This window comes from Myzus persicae, unplaced genomic scaffold (assembly GCF_001856785.1).
Source record: "Myzus persicae strain clone G006 unplaced genomic scaffold, MPER_G0061.0, whole genome shotgun sequence".
NCBI lineage: Eukaryota > Metazoa > Arthropoda > Insecta > Hemiptera > Aphididae > Myzus > Myzus persicae.
In genome coordinates this window covers 159,155-185,410 of record NW_019103557.1, presented here as the reverse complement: position 1 = coordinate 185,410, position 26,256 = coordinate 159,155, and the positions used below count along the sequence as shown (strand labels likewise).

Here is a 26,256-nt window from a genome sequence, read left to right as displayed (position 1 = left end):
AAAACCATAAAAAACATTAAGTAGTATTTAAGTATTTATTTATTATTTAAGTATCTATATCAAAATATTTTACAATTTATATTTATGGTTAATACTTAAAATGAAATAATTCTGGATTTAAGTATCTTTATTTCTCTTATTCCATTGTGGGGCAAATTGATGAATCAGTTCTTCTAACTTCGATGCAACACATTTTTCCAGTAGCTCATTTGAGTTTGTATTTCTTCTTGTAAAGCATGATCAATAACGTCTTTATTTTTAGTTGTTCTCAAAAACCATCTACGGACATTTGTAGTATGAGCTATACTTTTCTCGTGTTCATTAACTAAATTGTGACGTTTTAAAAAAATTGTAAATCCAAAATTAGGAACACTGAAGGCGTGTTCATTAGAAAAAGCGCAATCTTAGATTTTGAGTTGAGAGCCAATTCCTTTTTTTGCATTCGCCATTAAGAAGACACCTTTCAAATACATCATGTGGAAATTTTCTATTATTTTTTCCGCATAAACGTTTTGTACTTTTAAAGTCAATATCAATCAAACTAAGAAAAGGCGGATTTTTGACAAATAGTCAATTGTATCAGAATCTAAATTCCATTATGGTTCTGGGTTAATTTAATAAATAAATGGCATATGAAGGCCCAATGCCGCTGTGGAGCAAAAAGTTATGCTGGATCTAAGCCAGGAAATTGTTTTGATATGGATACAATTTTTGATGAACTGGTAATAAGTTCTAAGTTTGGAAACAGAATTTCATTGTTTTTATGTTCATAAGTATATAAAACATAATATATATATTTTACGTCACTAAAAATGACAGGTTTTGCTAGCAATATTGTTTTATGAGTTTATATGAATAACCCCAATAATATCTTGTCTTTTTCAGGTCTAATGGAATATGGAGGTAATATATGGTATATTTTTACTTATTATTGAATTAGAAATAAATCAAAAGGGTACATCATAAATTCCTCAATTGTGTAGGATTTATTTTAAATATTGACATTTATAATAAATGAACAGTTAGATGTATTCTGATGTATCGACTGCTGCATATGATTAATTTTAAAATTCTATTCCCGTATGTCTTTCACGAATGTCAATTTTCTACACCTACATGCAACACTATTTATTTAGAAAAACAATAATAAAAATGATGCTTATGGCAAATATTGATGCATCATATTATTTTTGTCCAACATTGAATTTTTAATTATGTATAATATAAATTATATGATTATATTTTCATGTAATTTTGACTGCAACTTATATTATTAAACTAATAAAAATATTAACATAAAATATATACGAATAAGTCATTTGAATTGAGTTAATTAATATTCAAAATAAATTAATCGAAATTCTTACCGATTTCAAAATAAACTGCATAAAATGGATATGGAAAAAATTTCTAAATTAGAAATTTTTATTTGAAATATTAAGATAATCAAAGCTAGGTTAATCATTCTTTTTTTACCTTTTATTATTAGGTATTTAAACATCAATTTGATATTAGAAAGACGTGTTTAAAAAAAGGATGTTGAATAAATGGGAGGTATCTCCAATTGGAGAACTCTAGAACTGGATAGACAAGGATGTGAGCTTGGTTATGAGACGAAATGTTCTTAAAGGCCCAATAAACCCTAAGAAGAAGAAGAAGTGTGTAAAAACCGTAATCGAATAATAGTAGATAGTTTATTTGAAGTATAATAATATTGGTATGAAAAATATTGGAATATTTTTGACTTGACAACTCTTATACAAAAATATAGTACTTATACAAAAACTGATATACCTTACCGATAATTTTATTGGAATTATCAAATGACAAATATGAAATTTACGTCCCTACCTAATTAACAATCACTCAAAATTACTCACTTAAATTGTTCATCAAAAATTCAATGTCCTTTGTTTGTAGTATTTCGCCTGAAAAAGATATGTAATAAGTTCTAATATACCTAATTCATTTTATTTATCTATACAATATTAATTGAATATACTCCCATGGTAAATTCCTTATTAATTATGGTGTTTTATGTATACTAACAAATAAGGGGGAAACATATTTAATTTAATGCACGAGTGTCATTTCATAGTGAAGTTCCACCATATTCTACAGCCATTTATGAAATTCGTATGGATCACGTTTAATGTGTGAGCATAATGTTAGTAGACGATTCAAAAACATCCCCTCTAAAAATTTTTGCTTTACAGTTTATTTTAACCTAAATCTGAATGATATCCCAAATCTCAGCAAAGTGCACATAAGATAATTCAGTAACGGACCCTAAAGTACTCTCGTCAATGTTGATCCAGCAACATTGCTGTTATTACCCGATTGAGATTTTAAGATCTTCCCAGGATGGCGATGTCTTATGCAGATCACATACAGTGAACGTCATATTTGCAACCGTAGCTCATACTCTTGTCACTTAAAACTACTGTCAATTATTAAATACCATACTTGTTGTGTTGAAAACAGTTTTTACAAGTGATCACTAGTTTGTTTTGTCTTGAATTGTTGTTAACGATGACCAACCAACTGGTTCAACAAAACTTATTACTGATGCATATAAATAAAATAATAAGTCGAGTGGTAAACATGATATTCAATTGACACTACCATACGTCTCATATCACTTAATCCATCTTTGGATGAACACGTTTAAAAAATGTATAACATGATAAATTGTGAAAATTGAAAGCAAAAGGTTAAGTTATTAACTTACTTTTTTCTGCTAATGTCAATTTTTTATCAGCATCTAAAAATGTAATATAATTTTATTTATATTCATCTATCTTAAGGGAAAAACAATTTTTTTTTAGTGTTTATTTATTTTATTTTATGGCGTCAACCACTGCACAATTAGCCGGTTTTTACTTTTTGCTAATAAGTGATTTATGAAATTTGTGATTTCTTATTTTCATATTTCTAAATTGATGAATGTAGATACTGGTTTTAAAATTTTTTTTGTAAAAAAATCAAGGACATTTTTACTAAAACCAATTTTTTTTTTTATATTTTTGGATTTATTAAAAACTAATTTTTGTGGATACTTGACATTTTAAACAAGTATTTTTATTAATACTATTCGTAAATTTGAAAATGCAAAATTTTCAAAATAGGTTGTCTCTTTTGAGCTTTTTGTAGACATGGGAATTTTATTGAATATTGTAAATATTTTTAAAATTATTATCCATAAAAAAGCTAGAAAATTTAAGATAATCTTAAAACACTTAAAAATAAATTATTAACTCAGCCGATACCGAGGTCTTGAGCCAAATAAATATATTGGTAAAAAATACAAAAAACCAATTGTTTTCAACAAGTTTTAAATGTTAGGAAGACTACGAGATGTTATTACAACAAAAGTTATGATCAAAAAATTTTGTAATTTAAATTTAATTTTAAAATAACTATGGCAAAGCGATTACAAAATAACTATGTGACTAGAATACAGTTAAAATTTTAAAATTTAATAAATTCAACAGATTCATACGTTTTTTTTTTTTGACCAAGTGCACTTACAACATGTTAACATTTATTAATGTATAATTATATTAATTTCATATGCGTACTGTTATATGAGTACCTATACAAAATAATTATAACTATATAAATACTAACTTACTTATCTCAATTTGAGTAGTCTTTATTTCGAGTTTTACTGAAAAAGTAATAAAATAATTATTATGCTTCAAGCTCTAATGTATAATTTATAAAAGTAAATATATGTCTGATCACGATGAAACTTTGGGAAGTTGTTGAGTACACTTCCGAGAGGGTTTCTGGTGTATTGCAATCTGAACCAAAACCAAGATACACTAATTTGTATTAATTGATAATGTTTTTCCGGCCGAACTCAGGTTATTACAGTGTTATACAGCTTTATCAAAATCCACCGAATCGTACATTGTATCCAATCCAACGTAAGTTGGAATAAGTAAAAACGACAAACTTGATATAACTTTGAAACTTTAGACTTAGATATAATCGAACGTGTCCTAGACTGACTAACACTAATTGATGAACGTAGAGTCTAAACAAAGATAGTTGAGTTATTCTAATTTTCACGGCACCGTGCCACCATGCAGTAAGTATGCACCATGTAACATTTTACTAAATTTGCATTTTAAAATGGTGTAAGTATTTTACGATTTAAGATGGCTAATGAAAATATTTAAATATGGTAAAATTTGAACCCTATTATACCGAATATTAAATAACGAAGTGCATAAAGTTTGAAGCATATGGAGTTGAAATTTTTAACAAAGTGCTAGTTACACTATAAAACATTAACAAACAGCTGCTTATTCCTTATGATTCACGAATATTAAATAGTCATTTTGGTTCGTAGAATTTAACTGGAGCCAATATCTTAGCTCATTGGTAGGCTGTGCACAACTTATAGTGTTGACCTTAAAGTTACAATAACCATTGTGGAGTTTAGTTTTAGACAGAACACATATCGTACGCGTACCCACCTGTTAATCTGATATGGAGAATAAATAGACCAAGCATGCGGTATTGTACTACCACGCGTACGAGTCAACGAGTCAACAAAAAGTGCCATTTTTCTTTTGCCACAGACCTTACCATAAAGCATGTCTAGTAATATAATATATGGTCTATTGAAAGAAGAACCCCGTATTTCGACTCTATACCATGCTCAGGACTATATAATATGCAAATCCATTACATGTAACCTAATCAGTGTTTAAAATTTACCTACATTAAAAATATTAATTTACTAAATAAAAAATATACGGTTTCATTATTTTCTGTTTTTTATAAAAAAAGTCCATTGTATTATAGATTTACAAAACATTGATTTATTTTTTAGTTTACCATTATCAAATTTAATATTAAACACATCGTTTTTAAACTTTTCTGGAAATAACAAAAAATTACGTGTTGTATTAGATTACGTGCATACAAGTATGTAGGTATAATTTATAGTTGATAATAAAAATAACAAAGTTTTTATTAATAATAATAATATGTTAATAATCAAAGAACTATCGACACTTTTATATTATAATATCTTATAATTAGCTCACAAGACTATTAGCTCTAAAAAGTACTATATATGCAAGCACTTTTGCACTTAAAAACCCTATAATATACAATATCCACTAAAAAATGTTCCTAGGGATTAATTAAAAAATATTAATAGTTCAAAAAATACCTAAAATAAGAATAATAAATACCTTCATAATTTAATTATATGTTATGTCATTAACATATAAACAAAAAAAAGTTTTAGATTCAATGAAATTTGTACTTATTGAATCACTACAAAAATAAAATAGATTGCAAACTGAAAGCGTAGTTGACAGTTTAGAAGCCGAATGTGAAATTTGATTAATCGGGTATCTGCGGCTGTAACATGTATGGCTCAGTATATCGGTCATATTTTGTACCATGACAATAAATTATTTATGTATAAGCAAAATTAATTAATGGAAAATAATCTAACAGGCCAGTATTAATATGCACTTCTTCGAAACCCATGTATATTACGGTAAAAATGAAAAATAAATTCAACTCCTTCAAAAATAATATGAAATCATTGATTGTAAAATAGTCAAGTATTTAGAATTAATTATTTATTTTGTACCATGTGGTTATGTTATTAGTTATTACCTAGTTAACTAAAATATGATGTATCAAAAAGTATAAAATGAAAAAAGCAAAAAATCTCAGAATAAAATTGTAAAACTAGTCTTGTCTTAGCACAAAACTTGTTTGTTTCTTATTCCGCTATTTTGATGATTGGGTAAAATAAATATGTGAATGCTACAAATCCTCCGTTCCTAGTTATAACTAATATTGTGTTAACCATTTTAATATGTTAACCTTTAGGTTTATGAATAATATTTCTGTACATTAGTAGTTCAATACTATTATTTTTATGAAAACACTTCTTATTTATACGGGTATATTTTTTGAAAACTTACGAAAACATCTATAAAATTGTCGCACATAATATTGATTTTCTGTTTTTTCCGGTCCTTCTCCTAGTTTTAGCAATATTTTATCTGTTAAAATAATATGGATATTTAATGTTTAAAATGTACTAATTTCTTGGGCTTATACTAATTCCGCTTAACATGACGTTTTCGTTAAACAATCAATGATCAATATTGTAATCCATCATTTTCAGGGTTCATAGACCATACTAGATAAATTACAGACTTACAGTATTTATTTGATTATAAAAATGTGTACGAGTAAAAGTTATTCATTTTAGATGTATAAATACCGTGGAGCATCGATTATCCGCACTAATTGGGAACCAAGGGGGTGCGAATAATCGATTTGTACGGTTAATCAAACAACCATTGAACATTTTAAAATAAAGTTAAAAACTAATTTACTAGATATAGGTAATACTAAATCTTATATAAAACTATATAGTTAAAATTTAAATATTTAACTAGTCACCCGGTAATTGATTATTATATAAGTTCTAATTAAAAATGTATTAATTGTTTTTACATATAAACTGTTTAAAGTATGAAGCTAAAAATAAAATAGAGAGGTCAGCACAAATTTCAGATATATTAACCGTAAAATAAAAGGAGCACAATATTGGTATGGGTAGTAACTACCAAATATAAGCCATACAGAGCGATTTAACATAAATTAACTCTCATGTGGGTGGGTCCCTGGGAATGAACTAGCTGACAAACAGGTTAAGCTCGCCACCACAAATCCTAAATTTAATATTATGTCAGGACCCTCCTATAACAACCTTAAAAGATACATAAATGATATAACCAACCACAAATGACTCTATACTTGGAAACAACAAAACACCAAACTCGACACAATTAAAAATAGGACCATTAGATTTATAAACAGTTCGTTAAATAGAAAAAATGAATCGGTACTTAACAGATTGAGGATAGGACATATTTGACTTATGTACGTGCACTTAATGGCTAAGTTAGAACCCCCCTCATGCGAGGTCTGTGGTGTCCAATTAACCTTACCTTGTTAGTCGCACACACATGTATAACATGCTTTTCATATTAGCTACGTTGCTTGATTTGCTTCATTATATACGTTTAATTTACTTTCATTTTGGATTTAATAATGATATTAATTGAAAAAAACGTATTGTATACTGATTAAATAGTAATTATAATCTCCATACCTATTTTCTCAATATTTTTCTTTTTGATTTCCTCTAAAAAAAATGAACTAAAATAAATTTTAAAACTTTTTTGTTGTTCCATAACTATCTATAGAACTTTTATTTGATGGTAAATAACAGATTATTGAATTTTAGACATGTATTTTGATATCTAAGTTATTCTTAATACATTATTTATATATTATAATATTTAAGTAAGTATATAATTATTAGTATTGAATATTCATACAATTGCCCAACAATCAGTACATTGAATATTCTTTATTGTAATTGTGTTATTAAAAACTTGTAAGAAACCATTGCATACATATTACATATATAAACAAGTGTACATTTTAAATACATTTTATAACTCAAGATTCACCAAACCGATTTTGAGGTTTAATTTCAGGCCATATTAAAATTGATATGTAGATGTTTTCGTTGAAGTTTGTACGCTGTGCGATAAGTGGTTCCGGAGTTATGGCCTCTTAAGTGCATACCTAGCGACATAGCCAAAAACAACAAAAAACTTTAAAATTTGGTGATTTAAGGAAAACACTGCCCGTAATTCCATGCTCGACATCGGCAGATGAGATCATGAGTGCCTAAAGTCTTCTTTCCTGTGGAGATATGTGCAGAAATTGACGTTAATCATAAACATGCGTGTTCAGTTGCACAGTGATCAATTGGCAGATCGATTTTGGAAGAAATTGTTGGGAATCGGAAATGGCAAAGTTCGAATTGATAACACAAACGGTTTAATTAGGTTGCCAAACAATTTTTGTACAATTCCCCAACCAAAAGAAGAATTGATTTAACGAGTGTTTCCGAATATTGTCCAGAATTACAGAAATCACAATTAGTTGAGTGAACTCCCAATTGTAGCACCAAAAAATGTGCAAGTCAATGCTATCAATTATCTCATTCAAGAAAAATTGCCTAGTGCATTGACATCATATAAATATGTTGATGGCGCTTTGAATGAAGATAATGCAGTCAACTATCCAGTTGAATTTTTGAATTCATTGGTATCGCCCGGTATGCAGTCGCATTGCTTGAATTTGAAGGTCGGCTCATCAATTATTTTACTACGGAATTTGAATGCACCAAAACTGTGCAACGGCACAAAATTAGCTGTAAAAAGATTGATGCCGAATTTAATCGAAGCCACAATATTAACACTGTGAAACAGTGGCCTACCGGCTTGTTTCATTGAGTTTGAGAATAAGTCAACACTGAGTTTTAAGGCATAACTTGTCTGTTTATTTCTATGATAATTATAATTATTTACAATGTAAACGTAATTTTCGGGGCAGTTACGCTAACTCAGCAGCCGGGCGTATAGCGGGCTTGCCGGATACGGCGTATGGGCACGACGATCCATAAATTACGTCCTACAATACATTAGGGTCTTATTATGTTTAAGGGGACACAATTTGGGGTACGAGGTCGACCACGAATAGTGTCCTGCTATTAAGCGACTGCTATCGTGAAATCTGACCAGGGAAGGCAGGCTCTCAAAAGCGGCCGGGGGGACCTTTATGTATCGGCGTGTCCGCAATCAAAATAAAACATATTATTTCTATCAAGTAATTATCAAGCTGGGTCCTCACTCCTCAATCCACAGCAGGTAAGCATAATATACTGCTCGCATCATCACCATCTATAGTCTCATAATATAGAGTATATATATATTATATATATTTACATAACAATTATTTTTCTTAATATAGAACAATGGTATATTTATAAGAACGATTTTTTTCGGGTATAACGAATTTGTTGCACAAATTCTGGTTAAAGTCGCACAAATTCACACTAATGGCACTGATGTTTGGCAAAAGAAAAATTCTGAAATTGTAATTTTTTCTATGAGGGGGGGGGGAAGGGTTGGGGAAATGCTTCATTAGTGTGCTTTTTTCCTTTCTGTATCTACTGTTCCATATTATATATCTTTTATAATTGCTAGTACTTTTAACATGTTTAGTCTATAATATACTCGTATTGTGTTTATTTTATCGTTATGTATATGTTATTATTTTTATATATAAGTGAGTTATTCATCAAAAGCTAATCCAGATATCTTCATTGTTTAAGTGCAGATTATCTGTATGTTACCTAAGGAAATGTTTTGGTTTTATTAAGTTTTTACTATTTAACAATTTAAGGTATTTTGATTATTCTGGTAACCAAGAAAAACCTAATGTTTTTCCCATTTGCTTATGGGTTCAATGTTGGATTTTGTTCTATTATTTGATTTCCTTTGTTTTGTTTGTAATTTTTAAAATTTGGATTTATATTGATGCTTGTTATTATTTTTCTTACATATTAGTGATTTCAAAACCATCGTTTATTTGTTGATCGTTAGATTTTAGTGCGGTTTTTGTGATGTTTTTTGATTTCTTTTATAGATCCGATTTTATTTCTGTATTTATATTTTACTATTTTAAATCTAATATATAAAAATCCCGTGTCGCAATATAAACAATGTTTGTTACCAAACTCCTCCGAAAGAGCTGGACCAATTTTCTTGAAATTTTATGTGTATATTAAGTGAGTCTCAGAGACTTTCATACCCCTAGGTGTGAATTGTGGCTCACAAAAACTCTTTTTAATATTTAACTTGTAAATTGTATAATAATACTTATAATTATAATAATAATAATAATTATAATAATAATAATAATAATACGCACCGAGCGTACAACAACACTATGGTTACCGAATATTAATAAGTAATAACAATATATAACTTTTAAACAATAAAATACATTCAATTGACATAAAAAAACAGAGCATTGCAATAATATTACGAGTTTTAGTAAGTTTTGATGGAATATTTTGTTTTTAAAAATGCAAACTAGACACATAAAGTTAAGTCGTGGAACTCGCAATGCTACAAGTCAAAGATATATAAAATCAAGTAAAACGCACAATATGACGGACGAAAAGGTCAGGTTGCAGGTTACTGCAAACCCGCGGGCTGCTGTGCCATAAAATATTTGTATAAACGTGTACAATGTTCAGGTTTATTTTAATTAATAACTCATTTTTTATTTTTTTTTAGTGGAAATTAGTATTTATTTTTTATTTTTTGTTTGTCACTGGTTAATCGGGCAGAACAGGTTTAAGCATGCATCAAATCGAATCTTAGCACATTGCCTACCAAGGAGGCTGGGTTGCACTTAAAGCCACTCATCGAAGTGTCCACAATCCAAATAAAAAATAAAATAAAAATAAAACATATTATTCAAGTAAACATATAGGTATTAATATAGATAAATATAGATAAATTACAACTAGTATCTAAATGTTAAAATTGTTATGTCATTTAAATCTTCAATTATATCATTAATCCAAAATAGTACCATATTTATAATTAACTATGTAATTATTTTGAATCAGAGTGCACAATTCATTACATTCCATATCGAAAAATAAATATATATTTAATTGAATGAAGACATGGAAAATTACTTACTTTTCTTGAAGTAATCGATATGAAATTCTATAACATTAATTAATATGTTTTTTAATTATTATCTATAATTAACTTCAAACATAATATTATATACGTATGCATGTATGTATGTATGTATGTATGTAGGTATGCATGTACGTATGTATGTATGTATGCATATATGTATGTATGTATGTATGTATAAAATGTATTTATGTATTTATAACGTCATATTTTCAAAAAATTAAATTAGAACCAGGATAAAAATGTAATGACTTATACATGTTTTAAATTGATTTTTCAGTACAAAAACTAACTTATCTTCGTTATACATCCAATAGAAGTCCCATTTTCATCCTTGGAATCTAATTTTAATACAAAATAAATAACTTAAATACAAATTAAAAGACACGAAGAAGTAATGAGTAGTTTATTAATATAATAAAAATCATAAAAAATAAATAAGATCATAAAAATCTTCATGACTAATGCTATAAATTTGTTTTGTATGTTTCTTATTTTTTTTTTGAGCAGGGTTTCATTAGCGGGCGGATGGTAAAAAAAACACGTGAAACACAAGGCTGAGCACGTCTAAGCTTTTATTAAAATAAAATAATCTTATGAATAATATCATATACAGTTGTAATCAATGCAAGAATGCAAATTTTCTATGAAATATTAATATAATTATTTACCTATGTTCTATGATAGATAACCTATCTAAAGGATATTAATTTATGCAACTCGATTTAAGCCAAATTAACATTGGAAATAAAATGTGAATCGTGAAATTGTAAAATGTTTAAACATTTTAAAAATTAACCGAAAAATTAAAACTATAAAATGATATCATTGACCGAAGTATAAATTGTGTGACACTGTGACACGATATAATAACTACATAAATATCTGGATATATTCTTCATTAAAATATCGTAAATACTATATACTAAATACTAAATAGACTAAATCCCTATACCACCAACTATTTCGTAAGAGGAATCAGTAACTACGGCAGCGTTTATGACGGTATTTATATTATTATTTAGATATACTATACCTATGGATGTGTACGATATTCACAACAGATAAGCGATACTCGACGACAATAAATTGGGGAAAATAATTTAAAAATAGCTGGAATATTATATTATATTACTAGCTGATCCCGTGCACTTCGTAGCCTGTTAAAGAACCTACCACTTAATCAAGCAGACTTAATCAAATAATAAAGAATAATAATGTGTGACAACAAAATTTACAAAATTTACAAAACTTCTCTATAAACTACATTTGATGTTTTTCCTGTTGGTGCTAAAATAACTAAATTTGTGGGCATACTGACTCTGGAGCATGCCACATAAAATTGTCCATGTGAAAAACAATCCTCTCTTACATCGATCCCTGCAATTTTCAAGGTTTGTCCTTGTGATTTATTTATTGTCATAGCAAAACATACTTTGACAGGAAACTGCATTCTCTTAAATTGGAATGGATAATCTAATGGTATCATTGGTATGCGAGGAATAAAAACTGATTCACCTTTTGCATATCCAGTCATAATTTGAGCTTCTATCAGATTTTTTTGAAGATCAGTATTACGTAGGCAAGTCCCATTGCACAATTTTGGTGGACTAAGATTTCTTAGAAGCATTATAGGAGTACCAATTTTTAATGTTAATAAATGTGGTGGGAATCCAGTAGGGTTGAGTGAATTTAGAAATTCTACGGGATATGCATCATCTATTTAGAGCACCGAATTCACCGATCTGTATTCTATTTTTTTGGCTTGAAAAGAGCCCAATAATATATTATTTATTTCTCCTGCCGTATCATTTTTTGATGTCAAAATGGCCCTCTCACATAACCAGTCCATTGATATTTCTTTGAGGTTTTCGATGCCAGGGTATATTTTGTATGTAAGTTCTTGTAAAGTAAACAACGGTACCTAATCATGTCGGCAAAGTAATTTTTTCTTCACATTATGGATATTTTCCATCTCCAATTTTTAAGAGTAGCTCAGAAAATTGTTCAGCAGTCTTGTCTCCTTTTAAATTTACTCGCATATTTTTGGTCAAAGAAAATTTTTCTATATACTTATTTTCAGTATGCAGCATATTTTGTACCTGTTTGACTAATGCTTGTTTAATTTCTGGATAAAGAGAGCATCTAAGTTTAACTTCTTTTTCGTCTTCGCCAACAAAATATATTTGTAAAAATTGTGGGTTTTCCTGAGTATTTGGAATCAAACTGCCGTACAAATGGTAGACTTGGCCTTGCACTTTAAATGTTGGCATACAACCTTCTTCAACAATCTGTTTAGCACCAAACGAAGTCATTTGAAAACAACTATTATATTTCCTAGTACGATTAATGAAGTTATCATGATCAGGATTGTCTCCCTCAAGTAAACTGCGTAATGGTTCTGGGGGCGGCTGTAAAGGATCGAGTTGTGTTTTACCTATATTACAGCACATACCAGGAGTTTCGCCTTTCCACTTGAGAGCGTTACAAAAATTACATTTTTGGTTCATAGTAATACACAAATGCCAATGTTATTTTTATAATCAATTGTGGGATTATATGCTAGGCCAGATAATTTCTTAATTTTCCAATTGATTAAATTAATTTTAGGCGGAAACACTAAAGTTTCTTGGTGTTTGTTTGCTTTGTACTTTGTTTTAGCTTTCTTAACTTGGTTGATTCGAGTCTTATCCGTATATCTAGCACGGCGAAGCTTTTTACTTTTTACTTTAATATTTCCAGTTAGACGCAATCTTTTTACTGAGAATGTATCTACACCAAATTTTGCATAAAGATTATTATTATAATAAATTTGAAATAAATATGGGAAAATATTTCCAGCTGCAACCAATTCGCAATAACTACCGTAGGCAGTAGGATTGACCATTTCACGAACATAAGCCTCAGCAGTGGAAAAGTTGTCACCATTTGAATTGTAAGACATAGTATTAAAGTTATTCCAATTATCAGACACATAAGAAACAATTGTATTTCGGATCTCCTGACATCTTTCTTGAGTGTTAAACAAATGAAATGATATTAAACGGAAAAGGAAGGCACCATCACCGATAATTGGTACAACTATTTGAGGTGTCAACATTCCATTGACAAGAATAACTTCAATCGATGACATTTAAAAAAAAAAAAAAAACAATTAAATTGAATAAATATAATATTTTAAATAATTGTCCAACGTGTTCCGGGTAATATAAACAAAAAAAAACAAACATGCCAGATTAACCATAGATTATACTGTATTAGCCAGTACATCGAGCTGATGTATTAATTGCCATCGTAAAGTCTAAATTGTTATTATTATATCAATATAAATCAGAACCGATGATATGTGTATTGTTAAGTGATTGAAGATATACGGCTAGATTTTCTGCAGGGAAAGGGCAACCGGGTCGAAAGTAGGCTGATATTATGTATGTATGGAATTTATATTTACAGATGTAGTGGCTAGTTGCATGCTTTGATTTGATTTAGGGGGAAAATGAGAGTGTGGGATTTTGGAAGAGATAATAAGATCAGCACCAGCGTAAGTTGTGTCGTCGGGGTGATTTGCCTGAAGACGGTCATATTTGAATATTTTTAATTTTGAGTTGAAGGTGAGAGAGACTCCGTAATGAGGGCAATATTTACATTGTTTTCTTTCAGGGCGATTTGAAGTTCATATGTATTGTTGGAGATTCCGTTAGCGTTCCAAAGAAGAACTGTTAGAGTGGATAGTTTATTGGCGGTCATTGATCTTATGAGTTTGTTGATGACTGTTGTGAGTAGTAATATTAATGGATTGATTAATAATCTAAATTTGTTTATGAAAAAGGAGAGTTATTGCTTGAGGAAGCATGAGAAGTCGAAGGAGTATTCTGCGGGATATCATTGTGTTAATTGATTTCTGAGCGGTGGGGAAATTCAGCCTGGCTTGGTTTTTGAAGGTTAGGAGAAATGAGTTGTTCTTGAGAATTTGAAGTATTTTCTCGAAAGGAGTTAGAAGGTTGGAGCTTTCGTGTTTTGATGATGTCCTTGTGGACAATACAATGTAATATATAAATAATATACTTTATAATTTATAATTCATAATTTATACTCTAATAAACGTATGGGATGAATATGTTAGATGAAGACATATTTTGGCGTATAAAAATAAACGTAATTAAATATATTATTTTAAATATTATTAAGCAATCGAAATTTCTAAACGAATACATCATCGTATAATCGTGAAAACAACAGGAAGTCATTAAAATTCCCAAACGGACACTCATAAAAAAACATGCTCATATTTGGACATACACGAAATTAATCAATGATAAAATATCGAGCAACAACAACACGTTATGACTCACTCAAAGTCCTATCAATTGCCGCTTCTGGTAAACACCTTCGGTCTTCACATAAACGAAATTAATCAATACCTAGTAAGATATCGAACAACACGTTATGACGTAATCAACATTCCACATGCTCACTCAAAGGTCCATCAAATCATATCGAGTACATATTCAATTTAATATTAATTTTTGCACAAGCTGAAATAGGTGCACTACACAATCCCAAGCAAAAATACAATATCACCTCAAACAATAAAATGCCAAATAGCTAATTGTTGCACAATGAACAATAATTACACCGCCGATGAGCTATACCACATATAACTTCATCAAAAGGCAACTTACAAGAATCAATGCACATTACAATATACACAAAAGACACAATGATGGACATTTAATTCTACTTCAATAAAAGTACATACGACCAGAACACATAATCCACACACACACATAATAATACAACACTCGTTTATAATATCATCACTAAAAATGTCACGTAAAGGGAGAAAAGTGACAACACCATGGGAGTACATGTCCTAGCAAAACGTACCCTTGCAAATAATGTGACAAATGCTAAAACCAACATCCAAGAACAAAGGCATTCGAATGCATATTTCACGTGGCAAACGCAACCAGTCAATGGTAACTTGACGCGACAACAATCAAGTGGGAAAAAACAATCGACCTCCTGTATATACACAACGCGCAAACAACAGCAAGGCTCACTCTTGCTCTACTCTTTATGCTCGTCGGAACAGCCGCAGCAATCATACGATGCACTGTATCGGCGCAGTGCATCATCACAATCAACAGGGCACACCACGTCCACGCAGCTTGTCTCAAGAAAAACGAGAATTTCGTTTTACCTTGATCTTTCTTTTCTTACAAAGTTAATTAAATTATTGCGTTTATTCTAACACCAAGTATGAATTCATATTAGCATATTCTCCCAATTATTTTGTCACAAAAATCTCTTATTTAAATTTATTGCACTGCCTTAGAAATCTCATTCTTTAATCCTAATCTATTCATTACATAAAGGTTTTCTAAGTGTTATTAAAACTAAGAACATGGTTGTATTCTACCGTAAAGGCTAAGAATAAACGCACTGTATTTAGAAAAAGGAACGTAGTATCGTAAAAGTCGTAAAGTAATAGTAACGCGCATCGATCCACACCCACCAGAGACGTTACCACCACAACAAGGATCTACATTATCCACATCAATACAAGGTAAGTGAATTCATTATTTCACATTAAAAGACCAGCTAATAAATTAGGAAGTAAATCTAATAATAATATTAAGTAGTAGTATAATATTATTATCAGAATTGTAATCTATAGGCTATTGAACCGGGTACACACCGTCTGTCTCATATATCCTCGCCCTACTCACCTCCTCGTTTAGCTCTTTTCTTTTAATTCTTTTAATTTTATTCTACTACAACAATCTTTGTATTTTGTTGTAAAGGCACATTTGGCCGGGTCATTTCGATTTTTTTAATTATAAAGAAGAGTCGTGCAATCCGCAACAGCGAACGCATCTAGGTTAGTGGCTGCAGTATGTTGGTGATAAGATTGGCAACAGAGGCATTGTAGAATGACTTCTTGGCTTACGGTGCTTCGACTTTTATTTTTGAGAAGCAGAGTGACGTTAATTTGAAGATTGCAGAGTTGGTTGGATCGGGCTCTAAGTCAATAAAAAGTATTGGGATGAGCGATTTGGAAATAAATTAAATTAATATTTCTTGGGTTGAAATTTCACTTTTATGAATGAAAATCTGGTGAGGGATGAAGATTTTTAATCACCATTCTGTATGGTTTATTTTCTTTACTCTAGAAGGAGTGGTGGGGAACTTCATTTTCTAGGTATTTAACAACTGCTCTATATGAAGCCTGGTTGAACGTTTGTAATTTCAGGCCTTTGGTAGAAGCTTTAAGAGCTTTTTAGCTATTAGAAGAGTTGGTTAGTTCGTCAATTTTAATAATAAAATCCTTGTAATTTAGCTCAGATTCGATGAATATGGACTATGGGTTTGAAGGTTTGATTACGCTAGATGTCTGCAATTGTTCACCGACTTTCGTGACCATTTGCCATCATCAGAAGGAGCTAAAGGAGAGAAACAATTTTGCGAAAGTTAAAATATTCGTGTCTTTTTCGAAAGTGAAGAGGTGGCGTAACCTGAAGATCGTAAGTGGTTGAGTCTGATAAAGCGTTTTTTATTTTTTGTTACTTTATTGGTTATAAGGTTGGACTTGTGGGTTTACGATTACGAGAGTTCACGAAGTAGATAAGGAAAATTGGTATAATAAATGGCTTTGGAAGATAAATATGTTTATATAATACCAGTAATTGGATATCCCGCGACTTGCGCTGGGGACAGCAGCGAGCACAAATTACTGCTATCGGAAGCAAATAAAAGCGGAGATCGTACGATTAATGTACGTGTGGACTGTACGGGATCCCAACACGAACTGATTCATGGCCCTAAAAATTAATTCTAACATAACCTACTCTGAAATTGTCCGTGATCGACTCTTTGGCCGTCCCTGACCCTTAGCATATATACCTATTGTTATAATTTCCACAATTACTTATTCACTGTCAACGAACACCAAAAACCCATAATTACAGTTTACTACAAAAAAAGGTTATTCGTTAACTAACATAAGTGATAACAATAACTATTGAATTGTAATTATTCCAACAAATATAACATCATGGAATCGCACAAAAAACAAATAGAACTTAAATAATATTAACAAATAAAATATAACATATAAACTTAATAAATATCTAGTTATTATTTATATTTGATATAGATACTTGAATATTTAATTATTTGACATACAGTTTTTGATCAAACTAAATGTATTAAAGTATGTTTAATAATGATATAGGTATACATGGGTGGGATATTGTTTTATTCCTAATTATTTCCTAATAACTTACTTAAAACTTCATTTATAAGCACAAAAATGTTCTCGGGAGTATCTGAAATATTTATTTATTTATTTATAATAATTAAAGAGTGATGCCATTTTAATACAACAGGTATTACATTTAAATTCTGAGTACTTAAAGAATATGGAATATATATAATATGAATAATAATAACAATAATATTGCTTAAAAATAGAACAACAAAAAAAATAAGAAAAGATTTGAGGGTAGTAAACAATAAAGGTAGTTAGATTAAAAAGAAGGGATCCTCATTGGCGATGAACATTATGCGTCTTAACTGTTCATTTTTCATATAACTGCTTTTGTATTTTGGATTATACTACACAGGGCCTCTGGTTGGAAATTGAGGAATCTTAATGGTTGTCAGGGATAAATGGGTAGGAGAGTCAACAACATTAGATAAGAGACCCTTTAGAAAAGTCTAACTTAACATCTGCATATGGTCAGCTATTGATTGAAAGTCCAGAATTTAAGATTCTTTAGATTCATTAGAGTAATTTTGTTTGGCACATTGAATGCCTTATATGAAACTTGCATACTTTAAAAATTTAAGTTGGACTCGTTTAACGTGCAAAGATCCAATTTCCATCTTGTTAATTTGGGAAAACTCTTTAGTCAGTCGCAATACAACGGACGAAAAATGTGTTAAACGAATTTCTCGGAACATCCCTAGCAGAACGGTTTTTACTCACTCATTTCCAAAAATAAGATGAATTCTGTTGTTATGATGTTTCAACTTTATTAACAGAGTCACGATACGCATTTTTAGATTCGTATTTGAATGTGGCGATGAGTAGGGAAAACTCTTTATAAGAATGCGCGTTTGGATTTAATTTAAACTTTTTATGTTCTATCTTCTTGAGTAAAGCAGTTTTTCAGGTTTTTTTTAGATCCAAATGAAGGAATTAGAGGAGGTTTTTAAGTGGCAGTAAGATGCAAATTCAATGACTGATTTATGCAATGCATCATAGAAGGAATCAAGATCGAGTGACAAATGTAGAGGTCCAATCAATTGATGCAATAAAGGATTTGATATTCGAGAAGTCAACTTTTCGAAACTTTAAAAATTAGTGTACCTACAATCTACATGTTCACAGCAAGTGACTCTGGAGTAACACAGCAGTTACTGGTGACCTAAAGGGACAGCAAGACTTAATGATTTGTGATATAAATCAATAGCTAAGATTGGTTTATTGGATTTATCCACTACTACAGAAGTTGTGTTACTAAAGACTAGACCTAAAAGGGAACCGGTGTTGTTAAAAATATTATTTCTTTGGAAACACGAATGAGATGCAAAGGTTTCAAGAACACAGTGAGCACTTACAGGCGTTTGAAAAGAGTAAACTAACCTAAACATGTAAACATCATTATTCCAAGTGATCCCCGACAAATTTTAGTCGAAACAAAAAATATATGCGTGATCTGGAAATTGACGGATAACTGATCCCACTGACTGTATGTGTGACTCGTAGACGAGTCAAGGAGCAGAAGAAGCAATATTGACTCCACTAACTACCAACTCTAATGGCCCAAAAGAGACACTTACAAACTTGGTTTAACATTTGATTATAAAATAGAAATTAGATGTGAGGTTAAATCTTTAAGCACGCCAATGAGAATATCATCATCCCTTAGAAAGTATTAGTTAAGCTATTTCTATCACGTCGATAAACAATATAATTAACAAGGCCTAGTTTACAATCAGAAATATAATCATTTAACTGACTTAACCATGTTTCGGTAAGAACAATAAAATCATAATTGATAGAACACACATTAAGTTTAAAGTTAGTGAGTTGAGACCTAATCCCGCGACAGTTTTGGAAGAAACCAGTTAATGTGCGCAATAGACAGATCTCTTTGGTTTTACTTAGTTGCTGACTGTTGCCGGATATCCAAGTTTTCTGAAGTATTGAAACCAACCTTTGGAAGCCCTTTGTGAAATAGAATTCTGAGTTTAACTTCACCGTTTTTTTGGTAAATATATAATGGTATTACTGTATAAGTAGTTATTTATGTGGGAAGTAGGTACCGTCCCTAGTGAATTTGTATTGTTTTTTATTAAAAATGTTATATTATACTTATTTTTTCGTATTTAAATGTAGAATAATTATTAATTGCTAATACACAGTTATTTTTTATCCAAAAATTGACACTATACACTGTTCGACGATAAAATTCGCAGATACTGCTGAATCCTTAATTAAATCAAATATAATAAAAATAATAGAGATAACATGAAAAATACAAACATGCATTTTTTTCAAAACTAATGTTAATTGGTTTTTACACCACTTTTGCTAAGTAGGGCATTATACTCCTAGCATATTTTAATAAATGTTGTACAATTTTGTAACATTGAATTATTAAAAGCTGAAAATATTTATAAGTTGATAGTTCTATCAAATGAAGCTGAGCCAGTTTTAATAATAATAATTAAAAACAATTTTTTGTCATTTTTTTAATTGGATGTACGATCAACATATTTTTAGGTGTGCCTACCTTAGAACAAATGTAAGGTGTGATGTCATATAATTTAGCTTGAAAAATCAAGGGTTTTCCTAATAAATATCTGCTATGTTTTTTATGCCAAGTTTAAAAGAATAAAAAATCATATACAATCACACAACTATTTAATTTTTTGTCATCATCGATGATATGATATATGATATCCCTATATTTAAACAAACAAATATTTAATTTTCATCAACCGAAACAAAATTCTTGTGTGAGCAATAATTGATATGGGTTACTACATTGTTATTGTCCAAAGATGGGCAAGTTAATAAAAATAATTAACTCAAGTTAAGGTAAGTGAACACAAGCTAGTTAAACAAATAGTTAACAAGTTAACAAAAAATAAATTTAACTCGCTAATACTTAAGTTACTATTATGAAAAAAAAAATTAACTCATTAAAAAAAATGTTAATTTACCATTTTAATCAGTAAGTACTTAGATCACATAGAGTATTCTGTGTCTATCTAGTATCTATATATTACAATATTATTTAATCAAGGAACAGACAGAAATTTAATTATTACATATTTTTATTATTATTTAATTAGATTATTTGTATTTAAAACCGTGTAAAGTAATATTAATGTATAAAACCATTAAAACCAACAATTTCATCTGAAGCCAGCATAGTTATTTCAACAGTCAATAATTAGCCTAGTAAGTTCTTAAATGATTGAAAAATGAATTAACTGATGAAGATCAAAATAATGAAATTAATAAACTTTTTAGTTTTTAACTTAATTTGAACTTTTAACTAGCCAATGTCTCCCCCTTTTCAATACGTAGCCAGGGGAGAGGGAAGTGCTTTTTTTATGGATATCAAAGTTTATGGGAATTTATCAAATGTTGTTATTATATTATTTAGCTGCGTTGTGAAATATTTTATAATAATACAATTCATGTGATATTTTTAAAGTTTAATATTGTAATAGGTGATACAATATTAATATATAACTATTTTTAGACAGTTAAATAAAGCCTTAATACTAAGCAATATTATAATAACGGAATTTAATAGGTTTTTAGTGAATAAGAACATTATAATATCGTGTACACTAATTTTTTTTAAATATATAGGTTATAATAAGTTGACCAACTTTTAATCTTTGTAGTTTCCGAATTTTTGGGCATTTTCTTAGCTGAAAAATAATATTGATACAGTTTATAATTTAGAGGCAAGTACATGAATATTTGTTACCGGATAATAAAAATGCATAGATCTAAATTTGATAAAATAATTTTTTTATTTTATAACTTTACCTATTGTCGTGTGTACTGTGTTCAATAATTTGGAATAGTTTAAGTATACAAATAATCATTGAAGGACTTATTGTACAGGACTACACGAGTAGGCTAACAAGTCTTATAGATTTTTAAGAACGCAGAAGCGTAGCCAGGGGAGAGGGAAGTGCTTTTTTTATGGATATCATAGTTTATGGGAATTTATCAAATGTTGTTATTATATTATTTAGCTGCGTTGTGAAATATTTTATAATAATACAATTCATGTGATATTTTTAAAGTTTAATATTGTAATAGGTGATACAATATTATTATATAACTATTTTTAGACATCTAAATAAAGCCTTAATACTAAGCAATATTATAATAACGGAATTTAATAGGTTTTTAGTGAATAAGAACATTATAATATCGTGTACACTAAATTTTTTTTAATTATATAGGTTATAATAAGTTGACCAACTTTCAATCGTTGTAGTTTCCGAATTTATGGGCATTTTCTTAGCTGAAAAATAATATTGATACAGTTTATAATTTAGAGGCAAGTACATGAATATTTGTTACTGGATATTAAAAATGCATAGATCTAAATTTGATAAAATAATTTTTTTATTTTATAACTTTACCTATTGTCGTGTGTACTGTGTTCAATAATTTGGAATAATTTACGTTAGCAAATATCATTATTTGGACCAAGTGAAAAAAAGAAGTTGAAAAGTTAAAAAGAAATAAACACTTTTTGATGACTCTGTTTGTCAGAAGTTTAATGTAGGTATTCATTCATTAAATACTGAGATTAAAACGTTTTGTTTTTTGATTAATATACTTAAAAACAAAAAAGCGGGTAAGTGGATGTCGCTCTGCTGTACAGTAGGTTACGAGTGGGTCACTGTATAATGGATGGAATTGAATTTGAATTCAATGATACAATATCATTGTATAAGAAAAACGATTCTGAGTGGAGACGGTATTTCAGTCTTGGTTTAAGACATATTAATACCAATATATCTGAGTCAAAATTCGAATTTTAAATTGCTTATAAAAAAAAATTGTGCCTATGTATTTTAAATATTTTACAATTGCTATTGTAAAAATATATCAGGAGCCTTGTATTAAATTTTCAAACTTTTTCGCCCAACAAATAAAATTTTATTGGTATTTATAGAAAAAAAACTAAGAAAATTGACAATTGACTATGTCCGTAAACATCTCAAAAAGAGTCAAATTATTTTCAAAATTTTATCGTGTTTAGAAAATGCTAATATCAACATTCAGTGAAATTTTCAAGTATCTACTTTCATTCGTTTTTTAATTACAACAAAAACAGAAAATCGTTATATGAGAAATCGAGTGAATATCAAATGTTTTAAAAATATGAATTTCAAACGCTCATAAAAATTTAATTTGACTTTCTCCTAAAAATTTTTTTTTTGATAAAGGTAGACAAACTTATGAGGAATCTTGTATTAAATTTTAAAATCTTAGATTTAAAAACAAAATTTTTTACGAATTTCTAACTTAAAATAATTTCCAAATTTTCGTCGTTTTTACGTATTTTGTCAATATTTGAACTTTAAATGCTTATAAAAAAAACCGTGACTAAGGATTTATAGAAAAAAAAAATTAAAAAAATTGAAAACTGACAATGTCCGTAAACAGTTCAAAAAGAGTCCAATTATTTTCAAAATTTTATAGTGTATAGAAAATGCAAATATAAACAACCTGTGAAAGTTTCATATATCTACGGCCATTTGTTTTAGAGTTACAACAAAACCAAAATCGATTTTGTTTTAATTCCCGTTTTTCCTTAATTTTTCTTTTGTTTTTCACGTCGCTTTTGAAAACTACTGGGAAATGTTTACTTTTAACCCCCCAAAGTACCAACTAGATTCACTTTCCAATCAGAAAAGTTGCTGTTAAAGAAAATCGAAGCAGTTTTATTGTCCTAAAAGGTGATGACAGACCCAAAAAAAAAAAATAAAAAAAATAAATAAAAAATAAAAAAAAAAACACACATCATTGTAAAATCAATACATTCATCGTTCCACTCAGAATCTAAAACTAATTTCATAAAAGTTTAACTTATATAAATTAGGCACTTACTTGCTCCCTTAACTAATGTTGCCATCGCAATTTGAAATTTCCTAAAATAATATTGTTGAACTAAAAAACAAATTTAAGTCATTATTATAGTTACCATTTTAAATAAGCATATTGTAAACTAATGGGATTGCAATATATTATAGGTATATAAAATATTGTTGCGTATTGATCTAAATTAAATAATGCACTTGTGACGTGTATTTAACATGTATTACAGGAGCCCTGGAATTTTGCCACAGTTAAACTTTTTTCAAAAAGTTATACGGTAATTGGGCCACTAAAGTTTTAAATTTTTAACAAGTTGACTCGGTGATTGGGCCAAAATTTTCAACGATTTTTTATTGTTGTATCCGGTAATTGGACACTATAAAATTAATGTAATAATATATGTATATTATGACTACAATAACTAACCATGCAGTGCACTCGAAACTGCAGTACTTGAGGGCATACGTAAACTGCGCCCAAATGACCTTTTTTTTTGTAAACTGTGCCCGAATTTTTATCTTAGTTGAGAAGGTGTTGTGTAAACTGCGCCCCAAATGTTATCTATGTTAAAAAGGTATAACGTAAACTGCGCCCGACTTATTAACTTATTAAATGTTCACTTATCAAAGTCTCTATGTTTGACGATTGTGTACTTTTTCAAGTATATCACAGACATTATATTTTCGTCAAGAAATACCATCACGTTATCAAATATCTATATTGCAGTAATACGACAATTGATGGTTATCACTACTTCCAGCATAGTTCTGCTAGAACCTATCGTATTCATTTTAATCAGTTAAGTCACAATGGCCGAACAATTCATGTCGCAGCGTGAAAAATGTTTGAAAATTATTTCTAATTTTAAGTTTCGTAAAATTAATCGGCCTCTAAGTTCGGGTGAGGTTAAATGGCGATGTACGGTCAAAACTTGTAGAGCATTTTTAAAAACGGTAGGTGATGACGACAGAATCACTGAATAAAGTTTAAACCATAACCACGAATCATTAAGTGATCAAAACCTTTAAAAACAATTCGTGACTGGTATCGTAAAACGCAAGGCGACTGAAGATATATGCACTAAACCTAGTAGAATATTTTGTAATGGTATTAAAAATATACCAACGGAACAATTACAAGTAAGTTATGTACGTAATATTAAAAGAAACATATATAATGCTAGAAGAAAGATATTGCCTCCATTCCCTAAATCAATTGAAGAAATTCAATTACTTCTTGATGAACGCGGTGTTCAGACAAATAGAGATGAATTATTTTTATTAATAAACAACAAGGAGTTGAAATATTTTGTTTTCAGTTGCATTTCTAATTTAAAAGCTCTTGCACTATCAAAATGGTTGTACATGGATGGTACATTTTCATAATGCCCTAAATACTTCACACAAATGTTTACGATTCATGGTTTTATCAACGACTATTACATACCACTCGCCATATTTTTACTCTCCGATAAAAGTACAATATCATATACTAATTGCTTAAAATCTATTTGTGAATATAGTTTCCAAAACAATATAACTATTTCACCATCCGATGTTGTAATAGATTTCGAAAAAGCTATTCATTTAGCATGTAATACTGTTTGGCCTACTGTTTGGCCACGGATGTCGCTTTCATTTAGCACAGTCTTGGAATAGAAGTATCAAACAAAATGGTTTAAGTAATGACTATAAAGATAAAAACAGCGATATTAGAAGGTGGTTAGTGCATTGTTACGGTTTACCATTTCTAAGTCCAGGGAAGTTTATCTGAGTATTTTGTCAATTATTTAATGAAATCAAAGCCTGACGACGAAAGAGTGACACGATTTGCGGATTATTTGGTAGACGTATGTATAAGTGAAGAAGCTCAGTATTCACCTGAAATATGGGCTCAAGCATCAGCAGAGCCAACTTTAACCTCAATGTATGCGAGTCTTTCCATTCTCACTTTAATTCCAGCTTTTATACAACTCATCCAAATATTTTCATGTTCATAGAAAAGTTAAAAGAAATTCAAATAGAAGTATACATTAAACTAAATAGTATAAATGAACCGTTTAAATTCCAAAACTCTAAAACAAAAAAAAAACGCGAAAAGTTAGAAAATGTAATTAATAAAAATAATAGTAGTCACATTCTAATTGATGAATATGTATCCACCATATGTTACTATTTGTAATATTTATAATTATTTTAATTTTTAAAATTTTATTTTATATTAATTCCTAATATATTATAAAAATATGACGTTAATTTTTGTAATATTCGTATTTATTTTGCTTTTTAAAATGATATTTTATTTTTAATTATTCATATTATATGGCTGTAACGAATTAAGTATGAATTTTATAAATTCCAAAGCTCTTAATAAATATAATCGTAGTCAAATTCAAATTGACGAATATGTATCCACCATATGTAATTATTTGTAATATTTGTATTTATTTTTCTTTTTAATTATTCAAAT

At 29.2% G+C, this 26,256-nt stretch overlaps 1 protein-coding gene across 9 annotated transcripts in view; it reads right to left on the bottom strand.

Moving 5' to 3' along the window:
• LOC111034754 overlaps positions 1-26,256 on the bottom strand; it is a 71,987-nt gene that overhangs the window by 35,782 nt on the left and 9,949 nt on the right. For 7 of the 9 annotated variants that reach the window (XR_002604579.1, XR_002604578.1, XR_002604580.1 and 4 more), the window contains exons 7-20: positions 23,800-23,859; positions 22,323-22,337; positions 22,160-22,201; positions 21,552-21,593; positions 17,921-17,962; positions 10,925-10,972; positions 10,629-10,655; positions 7,166-7,198; positions 5,964-6,044; positions 4,852-4,893; positions 3,635-3,670; positions 2,732-2,764; positions 1,881-1,928; positions 1,368-1,382 (exon numbers count right to left, since the gene is read on the bottom strand). Coding sequence is in view for 6 of the 9 variants with exons in the window: in XM_022316102.1 (XP_022171794.1) it covers positions 1,368-1,382; positions 1,881-1,928; positions 2,732-2,764; positions 3,635-3,670; positions 4,852-4,893; positions 5,964-6,044; positions 7,166-7,198; positions 10,629-10,655; positions 10,925-10,972; positions 17,921-17,962; positions 21,552-21,593; positions 22,160-22,201; positions 22,323-22,337; positions 23,800-23,859 (564 nt within the window). In the remaining 3 variants the exon portion in view is untranslated. The remainder of the gene's footprint in view (positions 1-1,367; positions 1,383-1,880; positions 1,929-2,731; positions 2,765-3,634; positions 3,671-4,851; positions 4,894-5,963; positions 6,045-7,165; positions 7,199-10,628; positions 10,656-10,924; positions 10,973-17,920; positions 17,963-21,551; positions 21,594-22,159; positions 22,202-22,322; positions 22,338-23,799; positions 23,860-26,256) is intronic. The other 2 variants (XM_022316105.1, XM_022316107.1) reach the window with 2 other exon arrangements.